The following is a 16100-nucleotide window of genomic DNA, read 5'->3' on the forward strand; positions in this document are numbered from 1 at the left end:
GTAGATTCTAAAAACTGAACTGTGATGTTGGCCGTGTGTGCGGACGCGTTGTCATGATGAAGCAGGATCCCACGAAATCCAGTTCTTGGACTCCGTTCCCGAAGCTTCTGGAACACTTTTGTTAGGCAACCTGTGGTGTACCACTGAGCAGTAAGTCCTTTGTTCTTCAAGTTTAACAGTTGCAACATGGCCAGATTTGGAGAAGAAAGTTGCGACCATCTTCTTCCTCACACTTCACGGTCGCTTCACTTTCGTGGGTGGATTTTCGTCTGGAAAGATCCAAACTGTAGACTGGCGTTTATTTTCAGGGTCAAATTAATAGATCTAAGTCTCATCACCATAACAATGTCAGAGACGCGTCGAGAATTGCCTCCATCAAATCTTGCAAGCATTTCTTCACACCATTCCACAAGCATGCGCTTCTGCTGTTCAGTCAAAGTGTGAGGCACCCAACGAGATGAAACCTTCCTGAGCCGAAGATGATCATGAAGAATTTTTGTTACTGCTGGCAATCCAATGTTCACTGTAGATTCAATGTCCTTGAAAGTTGTTCGAGGATTTTTTCGTATCATTTGTTCCACAGCGGCAATATTTTCATCTGACATAGCTGTTGCCGGACGTCCAGCTCTCTCTCCATCTTTAAGCGATGTCCGGCCTTTTCTGAATTCACCAAACCACCGAAAAATTGTAGCACGGGAAGGAGCAAGGTCCCCAAATGCCCTCTGCAAACGGTCAAGGCTTTGTGTCTCGTTCAAACCACTTTTAAAATCGTAACGGATCATTGGCCGAAAATGTTCCCTTTCGAGCTCCATTCTAAACAGCCGAATGCTGCTCACATCAACAAACAAGTGAAGGCAATACGGCCACGCCGATAGGCGAGGCAAGTTGAAACTTGCTTCGCTTCTTCGCTCTGGATACCATTACCGAACTCAATTGTTGGAATTCAAATACTGTGCCACAACAATGCGTGACCCTCATATACTTAATGGCAGCGAACATGTTTCGGGAACCTGCTAAAGTATTTCTTTAAATGTCGTAGCATATACTTGTAGTGTTCACTGTCATTCTAAGAGTAATAACACATATAATAGCATGCGTGAAATTAAAAATATAAGTTGTTCATTAATTTCCAGTTTCAATATAACTTTTGCAAAACAAGCCTCATTATTCATTACTAAGATTATTTGATTAATATTATCCTTTCTGTTTATTTGTTTTGCAAATTTGTTATTAAATAGGCCCCTAATCTGATCGCACAATTTTCCAGACAGATATTCATGAGCAAGGAATCAAATCTCTTCTTACACCTTCGTTGTTTACGAGTACAAAGGGCTAGTATCTACTTGCGTTGCTCTTGTCAATTTACTTAATAAAATGTGAAACAAGATATACGGTATTTTAACTGAAAAAGACCGTATCCTAATAGTTATACAACCTTTCGTCAAACAAAAGTGTTACAAGCAACCAGGAAAACTAACATTGATATCAAATATTCAGATCATGTCTTACCCCCCCCCTCTTTTAACGTCCAACTGCCGCCACTGGTTGGAGTTCACTTCCGATACTTTGTGCGTTCAATTACGGGAATTTCCCGAGCACTTGTTGCAAGAGGCTCTTTCCAGAAAGTTAATTTAAAACAATTAACACAAACATAATTCATATTTTATAAAGTAAATGTCTTAAATGAAATTCAATATCTTCCAGCGTAAAATAAATAGTGTTATTGTTGAATTATTCAGTTGCTACGCTTTGTGCGCTGAATTGCGGGAATTTCCCGAGCACTTCTTTCGCGGCGTTTTTTTTTTTTCTTTCTTCGAAAATGCAGTTTTTTCTTGGTGTACATCGAAACTTCCACTAGTAAGGAAGTTTGAATTCAGCATTTCAAATAGTAAGAGTTACGTAATCTTCGGAACTCCGAGCATTAAGCTTTTTAAATTTGGCAAGAATTTTTACGTTGTTGTTGATTCTGCAGAATGCTTAGGCCTATTTGAAGAGTAGCAACAAATAACTGAACTAAACTGTTGTTGTTGGAAAACGAAATTTTACTGAAGAATACTTGTGTTACCATCAAAGGTACTAAAACAATAATACTAATAGTTTTACTAATGCGCTCATATTTACTGGTAGTACCGGCACCTATGGCCTTAAACTCGATGAGGGATAACGTCCCTCGGTGTCGCCGAGTCAGCGAGCACACTTTTCACGGAAAGTATTTTCTAAAATATAAAATTGCATATCTTACTTCAAACAGGCTACAAGCACAATCTATACATTAATTTGTTCTACAATTACCTCAAGCTAATTTTTTTAAAATTATTTTCTTAATTTATTCAGTGCATTCAGAAGTTTATAAATGTATTATGTTGTTGTACACCTTCATGTGAAAGCATCTAATTCACTCAGGAAAGTCCAAAATCTGATAAAAATAACTTTCAATATAATTACCTTAGTTGCACCAACAATATAATAACAAAAAGCTCAAAAACCCAGGTGGGTTTTAAGGTGGGTTTTTTCAGGTGGGTCCAACCCGAAAAAACCCGGTGGGTTTTTTCGGGCTGGGCCCACTTGGGCAAACCCTGATTTATATAAATCCAAAGTTATATCTACCACCACGAAAATAGTGACACACAGTGAAAAGCGTCACGCGCGGAAAGCACAAGTACCAACCAATCTGCGAAACTTACGAGGAACAGATACGTCCTCAAAACCGGAACTGAAAGAATCAAATCATTGAACCGAATGATATGACCAAAATAAAAATTTGCTATCACTCATAAATTGCCCTTTACAAATATTTGGTCTAGGAATTAATTCGTGCGGGTGAACAAGAGATGGCGCAACGAACGGAGCGTCCCACAGTTCCGTGTATCCACACATGTGTTGCAAACCCCTGTCATCGCGTATCGTTCGTAGTATAGGACAGTGGATTAAAGCGTCAACAACACCAGTTTGTAGTTAAGTGAACATGGCGCAATTTGTGCCTGATAAAGTGTTTTTGCGGGGTGTCCTGCTGCATTACTTTAACATGCAGAAAAGTGCGACTGAAAGTCATCGTATTTTGGTGGAAGTGTATGGTGACCATGCTCTAGCTGAGCGAACGTGTCAGAAGTGGTTTGCACGGTTTAGAAGTGGTGATTTCGGCTTGGCAGACCAAGAGCGAGCTGGACAGCCAAAAAAATTTCAAGACGAAGAATTGACAGCATTGCTCGAGCAGGATTCGTGTCAAACGCAGGAACAACTTGCAGCAGCATTAGGCGTTGATCAAACAACAGTCTCCAAACTCTTGAAAGCCATGGGAATGATTCAAAAGATGTCACATTGGGTTCCACATGAAGTGAAAGACAGAGACGTTGAAAGACGAAAAACCATTTGCGAATTGCTGCTTCAACGACAGAGCAGAAAGGGGTTTCTGCATCGCATTATTACGGGTGATGAGAAGTGGATCTATTACGAGAACCCTAAACGAAAAAAAGGCCTGGGTGAAACCAGGTGAACCAGGTCCATCACAATCAAAACGAGATATTCACTGTGCAAAGGTTATGCTGTGCATATGGTGGGATATGAAAGGTGTGGTGTACTATGAGCTGCTGCAACCGGGTGAAACTATGAATGGAGAACGTTATCGACGACAATTAATGCGTTTGAAGCAAGCTCTGGCCAGAACACGACCAGAATGGGAGAACAGACATGATAAACTTATTGTTCAACATGATAACGCTCGCCCACATGTCGCAAAACCGGTCAAAACCTATTTAGAAAATGTCGGATGGGAAGTTTTACCCCACCCGCCGTATTCACCAGACGTTGCTCCTTCGGACTACTACTTGTTCGATTGCATGAACAACGATTTGATTGGACAGCGGTTTACTTCTTCAGAAGATATCGAAACATGGGTCTCTGACTGGATCGCTTCCAAGGATGAGGACTTCTTTCGCCACGGAATCCGTACATTGCCTGACAGATGGGCGAAAGTGGTGGCTAGCGATGGACAATATTTTTCTTAAGGTATTTATGTATTTTGTGTTTGTACTACAGCTTCAATGTGTGCGTACCAACCGCACGAATTAATTCCTAGACCAAATAAAATAATACATTCCTTCCGTAAACTTTACGATTTATGTTTTACTATAACAGGACAGGACCAAATATTATTTAGATGCGCGTTTGTAAGAAGTAGGGAGCCTATAGAATGTTTCCTTATGTGTTACTGAATTAATGTGTTGGTGTAAGCTCTTAATTTTTTTTTCCAATTTTATACAGTTAAATACGGAAATAGCTGTTAGAGTCATGAAATATTCTCTGATATAAAGATTAATTTATGTTAATGATGTTGCGATTAGTATAAAGTTTTGAGGTGTGTATGCTGGCGGATTGATAATTTAGATTAGTGCAAGAATCATCTTGCAAACTGAAGGATCCGTACATTAGTTTCTCATAAAAGAACGTAATACAGCTTTAAATCGAAAAAGTCGAAGCTGTGATAATGTTAAATACTTTTGCTCTTAATAGCAAAATCAGTTTAGTGCAGATTGATAGCGATTACACCACAGGTTCGTTAATCTACCTTGCCATTCTGACAAAATATTTTCAGTGCTTGAACAGTCGTATTCTACCGACAACGTTGCATTTCTCGGTTTAGGTTTCTTTTGCAAGGGTGTAAGCGTGATGCCTATAAATAAGCTGCAGCGTTTCGAGGATAATTTGACTTTTTTTTTCTCGGATTGGACCCCATCTGACTAAACTCATTTTTATTACTATATTACTGGTACAAACAAGATGCATGACAATACTTTCTTTACGAGATTTTATTGGGCGAATTAGACACTTTCCCATATTAAGGTACGTACTACTGTGTACAATATGTAATGAATACTGAGTTGGGAAATTCTGAATATACTGAATGAATGAAAAACATTCTAATCTTAGTTCGAGACAATTAAAACAAAATAATGTGTGTTATGTTTATATTTGAAATAACATGTGTAACTTTGCGTGAGTCCTTCCCGCTGGTCTAGTGGCATCCGCATGCGTCTGGGTTCCGGGGTTCTATTCTCCGTGGGAGAAAATTTTGAAAGTATTATGGTAGTTAGAATTCCAACTTAAATTGTAAGTTCACGTCTTACATAGTCTCGCTGCTTTCAGTGGCCCCGCGTGGCGTAGTCGCTAACGTTCTCGCCTTTGGTGCGAACTATCCTGGGTTCGATTGCCGATGGGGACACACGGTCGAAAAAGTGTAACAGCTTTTTCAGGCCAGTCATCTTGAGTGAGGTTTTTCCTCATTCACACCAGACAAATGCCGGGATGATACCGAACATAATGATTCCAGGTCACTTCCTTCCTTTCACAATCCTTTCTTCCTTCCCTTTCATCGGGATAGTGTCTTCGCCGAGGGACATCATCCTTCATATACGTGACCGGCTAAACGACCTTAGATACTGACAGCTCAAAAATCTTAATTCCTAATCCTAACCTCGCTGCTTTCAGAAACAGTAATCTTTAACACACAAACAAAACCTACGTTTTAAAAATATTTATAACCTAAACCAGTAATAAAGAGTGAAAAGTGAATGAGGCCGATGTGTTAATAACACTTTAGAAGTGAGAGATAGTGTGGCTGTTCTGGGGAAAGGACTGTGTTGCGTAATAGTTAACGCATCAACAGGATATGCTGGAGATCCCGGGTTAGGCACTCTTTGTGAAGTTAGAAGCATCAAATTTATGGATCCCTAATTTAAAATAAGTACATATGTATTGGAGCGTTTTGAAATTCCGCTTTTAAAGAAGAGAATATGCAGTTTCTACAATGATTTTCTTTACATTCGAATCAAATATGTCGTCTCATCACAATGGAAAAAAAAAAAAACTTGTGGATCGTTTGAAATTACTTCCGGAATATAGTTAGCACTTTGGAACCGAACTTTTATCATGTTAGTTACATTAAATTGTGTATCGAGGGGAGGGGGAGTAGTGGGTTCAAAATTCAAGCCAAATTATTATTTCACGAGCACCTAATATTAGGATGATGAAGTTGATATATGCACTTCTTAAAATAAATATACACATGCTCCATAAGGAAAGTAAAGAGTTTCTAAATATTTTTCAAATAACCTACTCTTCTTGTGCGAAGAACGAGTATTTCTGCTATTAAATAAATAAATGTAGAAGCTTTCCATATTTCCCTCCAGGAGTCAGACGAAGGTTAAAATAAATATGAAATGCGTCCTTGATATATCTAAATTAGAAAGGTCGTAGCCGATAGCAATGATGTGAACAGACTTTCGGGGAGATGGCTGAAATTCAGCTCAAATGTAGAAGAGACTATGCAGATTTTATATTCCAAAAGCAAATTTTCCTAAAATGGATGGAACAGAAAAAAAAAAAAACACGAAACATTAACCTTAAGGTAATAATAATAATAAAAATAAAAAAAAACAATGACAAACAAATAATTCCTCCACTTACCTCAAAAACCAAAAGAGGAAGATGGCTGAAATTCATTTTAAATATAGAACAGACTATGTAAATTCTACATTCAAAAAGACATTGTACTAAAATGGATGGAACATAGTAAGAAATCACGAAACATGACCATTAAAGTCAATGGAAAATTAATGAAAAGGAATGAAGTTGTGCATAAGGAGAAGGCTAATTGAAAACTTATTGCAAAGATTAGTGAAGAGCTTAGAAACGATGTATAGCATGTAAGGTAAATATGTATAGAACATTGTCAAAAGTGAAGTTTCTTTTAGTAAAATCAATCATAATAAAGTACATGCATCTCCTTCGAGTTACTTAGGGCGCTTCACACTGAGGTTAAGTGCTTGAAATATCTTACATCTGAATTTGGAATCTCCAGACTCGATTTAGCACACGACGTGACTTTTGATCTGATCACTTGACAGTCTTGTCCTTACGGCAAACCAGATAGGCCCTTTATCGTGAACATTTTCAGACAGTGATTTTTTTTTTTTTTTTTTTTTAATGCTTTCAAATTTATTTTACAACCGAAACAATGCATTGAGTGACTTCATTTGGCTTTTAGAGATAAAGCACCATCCAGTAGGATTGTGTGCAATTAGTCCCGAATTCTAGCGTGCTCTCATATATTTGTCAATGATGAATTTCGTGAAGATTGTCCATCCACGTCTTTTGCTGCCAGTAAAATCAGTACTGTGCGTGAAATGATTGAGATCGAAATATAACATACCGTGAGATTTAGACATCTTTCAACATTCACATGAAGGCAATACATACGTTTTTACTTGGTTACGTGAACATATGGAAAGTTTCAAGCCGATGGGTTCCACATAATTTTTTCAAAGCTCAAAAACTGGCTCGTGTCGATTGGTATTCGGTCTAGGAGTTCTGTCAGGCAAATGGTTGTTTGTTTCTTCGGTTATACCAAACATGTGGCACAGGGTGGATTGATTTAAATCAGTCTGATTTAAATCACTTGATTTTTTTAATAAAAATCGTTGATTTAAATCGAATTCCAAAATAAATTAATTTAAAGTGAAAATAAGTAAAATCCCGTTTCTGTTCTGTTATTTCGATTATGGAAGTTAATAATCATAATTCAATGAGACTCAAATGTACAGTAGTATGAAAACCAGTGTCATGCAGAGGATGGTTAGGGAAAATCCCGTTTTGAATAGGTAACAGAGCAATCCTGCTTTTTTCTTTTCGTAACATTGGGTTTTAAAATCGTTAACTATTCCAACGGGGAAATCACCATCGACATTTAAGACGAAAATTCTTTTTTGTGCGTGTCTGTTTGTTAGCTCCCAGATAATAGGGCGTATTTAGAGGGGTCCTTTGTTAATTTTACAACTTTAGGCGAAATTTATGTATTTCATGCCGCAAGCTAAGTTCTGAGTTTTTAAAAATAGGCCCCTGCCAAATATCAGTAACTTTTGTGAAAAAAAAAGTGTTATTTTGATAAACGTTGCTGTACTTTTTCCTTAATGCTTAACCTTTTAAATTATATAACCTATTTTAAGTGATAGGGTAGAATCTTCACTATTCAATTTAAAAAGTACGAATAAGGCTTTTTACTTCGTTTTCTTCAAGACAGGAGGCATTTTAGAACACGTTACATATACTTTCACGCCTCTCTACGTTGAGGCATAGTGTGTGATGACTTCGTAAATTTAAAGAGATATTTTTTGTCATGCTTATTATTATTATTTTTTGGCGGGTTACATTTTGCATTCAGAAGACTGAAATTTTGCACACTCGTTCAGTGCACCCCTTAATAATTTTCGGATGTTTTCAGATATCTGCGTGGAAACAGCTGGGTCCAGAGGGGGAAAAATGTGTAAAAAAAAAAAAAAGTTTTTTTCGTGATTTTTCCGCCTCAGATGGAGACATATGAATGGTACCGTTTGAAAGGCTGTTCTATTCTGAAGAAAATGATGCACGTACTATGCTCCTAGGATAAATAGGGATGTCTCAGGAAACTGTTACCTGAGATCCTGTTTTATACGAGAATCTGGGGTATTTGGGGAATATTATTTTTCGCGGGCTTACTTTTGCACGTACAAGATTGAAATTTTGCACATTTACTCAGTGCACCCCTCAGTATTTCTCAGATTTGTTTCAGATCTCTGCCTTAAAACAGGAGGCGGGGTCCACAGAGGTAAAAATTAAAAACAAAAAAGAAGATATTTTTAACAGAAAATTCCTTTTTTTCGTGATTTACCCGCCCCAGATACATGATGGAGACATTTGAAGGGCATCGTTTGAAAATTTGTTTTATACTGAAGAGAATAATGTACAAATCATGATCCTAGGATAAATAGGGATGTCTGAGGAAATTTTTATATTACATCCGAGTCATCTGGGTCATTGTGGGAATGTTCTTAGCTCATTGTTAAATAGTTTCCTCACCCTTACTACTCAAGATAGAAGCTTGAAATTTTGTACACATATTTAGTACACCCCTTAGTATTTCCCAGTTGATTTTGAGATCTGTGCGGTAACACAGGGAAATCCAGAGGGGATCAAAATTTAAAAAAAAAAAAAAAAAAAAGTAAAGAAAATGACAAATACTCTCAAAATTACCCGCTTCAGGGACATGATAAGGAAATGTGAATGTTACCGTTTCAAAAGCTGTTCTATTCTAAAGAGAGTGATGTATGTACCATGACCCTAGGATAAATGGGGATGGTGCTGTAGCTGCTTGACTGAAAGTCTATAATTTACCTTTAAAAAGAACCATAATTTAAAAGGGTTAAGAAACATTGTTTGGGATTGATATATGATAACGATTGGGGATAATTCAAAATTCAACCCCAATACTTTCACTTAAATGGCATAATTGGCATTTAATACTAATTCCTAATGCTTTTTCTTCAGTTCGTGACTTGTATTATACGAGGAGAAAGATTTAATTTAAATCAAAAAAATCGATTTAAATAAAAAAAAAATCAACAAAAATGATTTTTTTCCACCCTGATGTGGCAACTATAGCTTTAGAAAATTGAAGAACTTTAAATGATGAGTGGTATACAATAATTTGTTTGCCAAAGGTCATCAAGGAATTCCCTAAAGTAAATCCAAATCGGTGCATGATTCTTCACCACTACAATGCCAGTTTCTGCTAAGCATTTTTTTTTTTCAGTAAAAGTGTCAAATTAATGACTCATTTTTCGTATTCACCTGATTTGATACATAACCAGGGTGTCTACTGACCTGGAAAACCTTGAAAACCTGGAATTAGCCTGGAATTTACTTTTGGACCTGGAAAACCTGGAAATAGCCTGGAATTGGATGAGGAACCTGGAAGTTTTAAAATTGTTTTTAAAACATTGCTTTTGGGATTGGTATGGAATAAGTATATTTTTGTAAAATGCAAGAAAGTTTATACTACAGCATAAGTTAAAAGCAAATAATAACTTATTCACTGGAGACGTAGTTGAGAAAAACAGACAGATGTGAGCAGAGTGCAGGCGGTGAATGTTCTTGGAAAGTATGTTGAGGGTACAAGAAGAGACTGAATAAGATTTTATTTGTTTGGCATGGTCGTTGTGAATAACAGTGACTACAAAAAGAGCTAAATTAGTCTCCGATGATGAGAGTAAGGTAATTGAAAAAGTTAAATTTTATGATCTATTAAGTTTGTGCCTTGGGGATACTGGCATACAAGCCAGAAGCTTTCTCTGTAGTTGCTGCCTATTTGCATAGTATGATGCAAGCTTATTTGCTGCTTTGTGAAGACATTGGTTTACATGTTTCTGTAGCAAGAGTAGTAGACAGGTCTGGAACAACATTCCGCTTATACTCCTGTGCCGAAGCTTTTTAACAGGAGTCCAAGCCCGCGAATGTCGCAGTGAACACCATTCTCGGTGGCCGAAAGGTGTATCACCGGAAAAAAGTAAAATTGCTCACATCTTAACGGAATCACTTTTTGTATTTAGGTTAACATTTTACTAGTCTTGCAATAAATCCTGTTACACATTAACAATTAACATTTCATTTTTCAACCATTAAAATGGGGAAAAGTAAAACTAAATTCCAGGACTCGTGGAAAGGCCAATGGAAATGGGTTATTAGGTCCAACGATCTATTTAAAACAGGTTGTAAACTCTGCAGAACTGATTTTGACATTTCAAATATGGGAGCTGGATCATTGAAATCTCATGAAAAAGGAAAGAAACATCAAATAGCTGTTAAAGCTCTTAATGCACAATGTTCGATCGTAAAGTTCTCAAGCAATGTTAACAAGGAGCCTTCCTATACAAGTGACTGGCACATCATCTACTCCAGTTGTTCAGGAGAAAAATGAAAGCCCAGCCAAAACTAGTGGTGTAATAAAGAGTTATCTTATCAAAGATCAAGTAACGAAAGCAGAAATAATCTGGACATTACACAAAGCCAGAAGCCAAGCGAGTGCAACGGATATGTTTCCTCAGTGTGAAGTCGCTAAAAATATGCAGTTACACAAAGACAAAATAGGTTATGTCATCACTTTTGGATTGGGTCCATATTTCCAACAGACGTTACTTCGTGAACTAAAAATTGTGAATTTTTTGCAGTATCGTTCGACGAAAGCCTAAACACTATCTCACAGAAAAATCAAATGGATTTAGTAGTTCGTTTCCGGCACAGTGACGAAAATAAAGTTTTAACACGTTATTTAACATCAGTATTCCTCGGACATGCTACTGCCCAGGATTTGTTATGTGCATTTATAAATACTCTCAAGGACAAGGGTCTCGATTTTTGTAAGTTACTTCAGGTTTCTCTTGATGGTCCCAACGTTAATTTGAAATTTCTGAGTGATTTGAAGGCCTATCTGAGTGAAGAAAATAGTGAAAGTCCACAGCTTTTAGAGACAGGAACATACTCTTTACTCATTGTTAATGGGGCTTTTAAGACTGCGCATACCAAAGCGTGTTGGAATGTGACAGAGTTTTTGAGAGCGTTGTACTATGTATTTAAGGACTTCCCTTCAAGAAGAGCAGATTTCATGGCAGCATCTGGAACAGCAGTTTTCCCTCTCAAATTTTGTTGTATTAGGTGGGTGGAGAATTCTAAAGTTATCAACCGTGCCATAACTATAATTCCTGCCTTAAAAGTTTATGTTGATGCAGTCAAAACAAAACCTCCTGAAACATCAAACTTCTCTAAAGTAAAAGTCCACATCTCTGATGTATTGTTGGCTGCTAGATTAGGGTTCCTTCAGTCCGTATCTGTAGAACTAGAAGAATTCCTCATTAAGTACCAGACAGATAGTCCATTACTACCATTTCTATGGAATGACCTAACACGTTGATTCGTAGTTTGTTAAGCCGCTTCGTGAAAGATGTCTTAAAAGTAGCTAAAACTTAAAAAAAAAAAAAAAAAAAAAAAAAAAAGTTTTTGATAAGGACATCTTAAAACCACTTAATCTAGTTAATGTTGGATTTTCTGCGGTGACATCGCTTAAAGGAGTGACGTATGTTGATATATTGAACTTGAAGAAAGAATGCAGAAGATTCTTGCAAGAACTGTATAAAAACTTATGCTAAAATGTCCTTTAAAATACAGTGTAACAAGAGCCGCAAATTGCTTGTCTCCAGAAACTATGACCAACGAAACCCTTCGTGAATCACGTATCACACTTGCCCTGGAGACATTTGTCGAGAAGGAGCAAATAACACCTGTAAATACTGATATGGTGAAGCGGGAATATTTAAAATTTTGTTCAGACCAAGACACAGCACGAAAACCGTCAAATTTCAGTCACAAAAATGACAGATTAGAAGTTTTTCTCCATGATCTGTTAAATAAAGAAGGTGTCTCCAATGCGTTTAAAACATTCATGCATAAGATATGTGTACTTTTCCATAGCAACGCAGCAGTGGAAAAGAGTTTCACCATTAACAAAGAGTGATTGTTGAAAATCTCCAAGAGGAGTGCTTGATTGCCCAGAGAAGTGTGTTGGATGTTGTGCGTGTTGTTGGTGATATACGTAATATGAATATCACAAAGAGTATGATCCAGTATGTGAGAAATGCATCAACCAGAAGAAATGAATATCTGAAAGACCGCGGTGAAAAAGAAGACAGAGCAGCTCGAGAAAAGAAAGATGCAAAGAAGAAAAGAGTTGGAATTAAAGAAGAAAAGAATAGTAACTGACGCCGAAGCAAAAGTAGATCCATTGGAAGAACAGGCGAAAAAGTTAAAAGGGATGTTGAAGTTAAATGTCAAATCTGTTCGCTGTGAAAGTTGTTTTCTATATTTGTTCATATAATGTGCGTGGTTCCATAACATTTTCAACAATACGTTTTTAAATAAAACTGATGGCCAGTCCCCATCCAAGAAGAATGTGCAGTAACGTTTAATAATATGAACTACTTTGCGTTAAGAATTTGTATTATATATGATCATTTTCTTTTTTCTTCTAAACTAATACTAGTTTGACAAAAATGGCGGGAAAATAGCTTACTCACCGCTAAGTCCTACCAGTAACTAACTAACTAACTCTATGGCCTATGGAACCCGGAGGTTCAGTGCCGCGTTCACAAAAGCTCTCCACTGACTTTTATCCTTAGCTAATTGCATCCAGTTTCTACTTTGTATTCCTATCTCTGCGAGATCCATCTTAATATTGTCCTCCCATCTGCGCCTAGGTCTTCCTAATGGTCGTTTTCCTATGGGTCTACCAGTCAAGACTTTGAAAGCGTTTCTACCTTCTTCCATTCTAGCTACATGACCCGCCCACCTAAGCCTCCTAGACGTGACGATCCTAACAATGTTGGGTAAACCGTATAAACTATGTAGTTCCTCGTTATGAAGCTTCCGCCATTCCCCATTCTCGTTCCTCTTGGGTCCGAATATTCTTCTCAGGATCCTGTTCTCAAATATTTTCAGTCTATGTTCTTCCCTCAGAGTAAGCGACCATGTTTCACAACTATACAGAACAACAGGCATGATTATCGTTTTATATATTTTAAGCTTCAAATTCCTCGACAGGATTCGCGACGACAAGAGATTTTGAACCGAATAGTAACACGAATTCCTTGCTTTTAGTCGACATTTAATTTCTTCGTGAATGTGATTTTCGTCTGTTAATATTGATCCTAAATATTTGAAAGTATCCACTTTATCAAAAGCATTATTTAATATTTTAACGCCTCCACAATTTGCCGTATTACGGTCCCGACGCACTTCCATGTATTTAGTTTTCTCTGCATTTACTTCTAAACCCATGTCCCTGCAAGCGTTTAATAATATCTCTGCATTTATTTCTACTGTTCTCCTATCATCCCCTATTAAATTTACATCATCAGCATATGCCATAACCTGGTGAATGCCGTTCAACTCTAGGCCCTGGTTGCTATCTTTGATTTTCCTTATGGCGTATTCCAGCACAAAGTTAAATAATAATGGCGACAACGCATCTCCTTGTTTCAGGCCATTTTCGACGTGGAAGCTCGTGGACAAAAATTTTCCTACCCGGACTTTACTTTGGGATTCACTTAAACATACCTTAATTAATCTAATTAGCTTTCTCGGTATTCCAAGTTCTGTAAGAACGTTGTATAATGTTTCTCTCCTAACCGAGTCGTAAGCCTTTCTAAAATCAATAAATAGTTGATGTACCGGGGTATTGTATTCCCACTTCTTTTCGAGTATTTGGCGAATGGTAAATATTTGGTCGATAGTTGATCGATTTCGTCTAAATCCGCACTGATAATCTCCAATAATTTCAATAAGTCCTACCAGTACTTAGCATAAAATACTACATGAGTACTTTAAAGGGGAGTGCTTGTAGTAAAATACTCTTCTGGTATTTTATCCCCTAATTTAGCGGGAAGTAAGCTATTTTCCCGCCATTTTTGTCATTGTCCATCAGGCCTATATTTCCAAACCTATCCAACGTAGAGAGTGCAGCTTAATATCTCTTTAAGGAAGTCTTATCTGTTCTGAACATATGATTTCCTTTGTGAGATTTTAAGCAGCACTCTCTACTTTGGATAATTTTGGAAATATAGGCGTCGGAAGTTCATTTTTCCACACTTTCGGCACCTTTTAGCTCGGAAACTATGCGCCCTGGAGAAGAGTTAAAGAGTTTTTTTTTTTTTTTTCTTGTTTGGGTGCCGAGAATCATTTCCCGAAGTTTTATCAGTTTAATTAAGGTTCATCTCTGTATAGTATTCCTACATTAGGATATTTAAAGCTACTGCACATTTTTCTCAACCGGTCTTCTGGTAGGGGATATTTTAATTAAACATTTTCTTGTGTAAAATGTTTTGAGAACCTACATTTCAGTCAGTTTCATCTTGTCACTTAAAGAAACTATCACTTGCCATATGCATTCTCTAATTATTACCAATTTGTTATATTACCAGAACTATATAAAATTGCATTAAATATACATGTTACAATAAATGTCACTCTACTGAATAGACCTGGAAAAAAAGGAAAAATAAACCTTGAAAACCTTGATAAAACCTGGAATTTGAAAATGAACATTTAGTAGACACCCTGATAACGACTTCTGTTCGTTTCCATACATGAAAAATAAGATGCGCAGTGAGCGATTTGTGTCGCCTGAAGCGGTTGTTGACACATTACGAATAGCGGTTTCTGAGGCACATCTTCAAACTGTTGTAGAAAGTAAATAAATAGGCGTAAACAAATAAACAGAGGTAATTTAAACGTAGAATGGTATATTCTTTCGAATTTTATAATAGCAGAATACTAGCAACTTGCAAAAATTTTCCAGCAAGGCTCCTATATGTCGGATATATATAATGGGGGGGGGGGGTAATAATATTAAAAATAATAGTTTGAATTTTGATTTTAGCGTCCCTTTCAGCAGGAGGCTATATGACGTGGACCTGCCTCCATTTTATCCGAACCACATGAGCTCCCACTGGGATCGAACCAGGTCTCCCACGAAAAGGCGCTTACGCTAACCGCTTAGCTACGAGGAATCAATAATAATAATAATAAAACATCCTTTACACGAGTATTGTTGCTCCAGCACGAGAATATTATCATTATGATGTAATATTTTGGTAAATTACAAAGTATGCCGACTAGATAATTTCCTACATACATACTTTACAAAGAACATAGATTGTAGAATTAAAACAAGGTAATCTGTGGGACTAGAAAGTATTAATGATATAGTTCTCAGCATTAAGGATATTTTACTGGTAATTCTTATATGCTTATATACTATGAACTACTACAAGACAGTCATTAATATAGTTAATTTAACTTCTACATTTGCTCCGATCCCACTGTCTTACCCGTGTAACTTGAACATAATTGTTTTTTTCAGATTTACACTTCGTTTGAATGTAAAAAAATGTTTTTACAAGTGTACAAGATATTTTTACATTGGCAGTAATTCTCTTTAGATGCATTACAATTTTGAAATGATTTTGGACTTCCTTATTTATTTAATTAATTAATATATTTTACTTATTTACAGAAATGCTGTGAATTAACATTCCAAGTATTGACTTCTGGTTTATGCTAATATTGAACAAGAAGATAAGTGTGTTCAGTATATACACGTATTGGATTGGTAAGCAAGAACTGCTGACTTTTATGGTAAAAGTAAATGCTATTGTAATTCCCATTGTTCAAGAATTACAGTT

General features: G+C 36.7%; 1 protein-coding gene across 4 annotated transcripts in view; it reads left to right on the forward strand.

Annotated features, from left to right (window-relative positions):
- Window positions 1-16100, forward strand: part of LOC145686583 (uncharacterized) — a 73195-nt gene that overhangs the window by 11594 nt on the left and 45501 nt on the right. For all 4 annotated transcript variants that reach the window (XM_081760030.1, XM_081760029.1, XM_081760027.1 and 1 more), the window contains exon 2: window positions 15932-16027. In XM_081760030.1, coding sequence (XP_081616156.1) covers window positions 15973-16027 — 55 coding nt within the window. In that variant the 5' untranslated portion in view covers window positions 15932-15972. The remainder of the gene's footprint in view (window positions 1-15931; window positions 16028-16100) is intronic.

Source organism: Thermobia domestica, chromosome 5, assembly GCF_964235325.1.
Source record: "Thermobia domestica chromosome 5, izTheDome1.hap1.1, whole genome shotgun sequence".
Taxonomy (NCBI): domain Eukaryota; kingdom Metazoa; phylum Arthropoda; class Insecta; order Zygentoma; family Lepismatidae; genus Thermobia; species Thermobia domestica.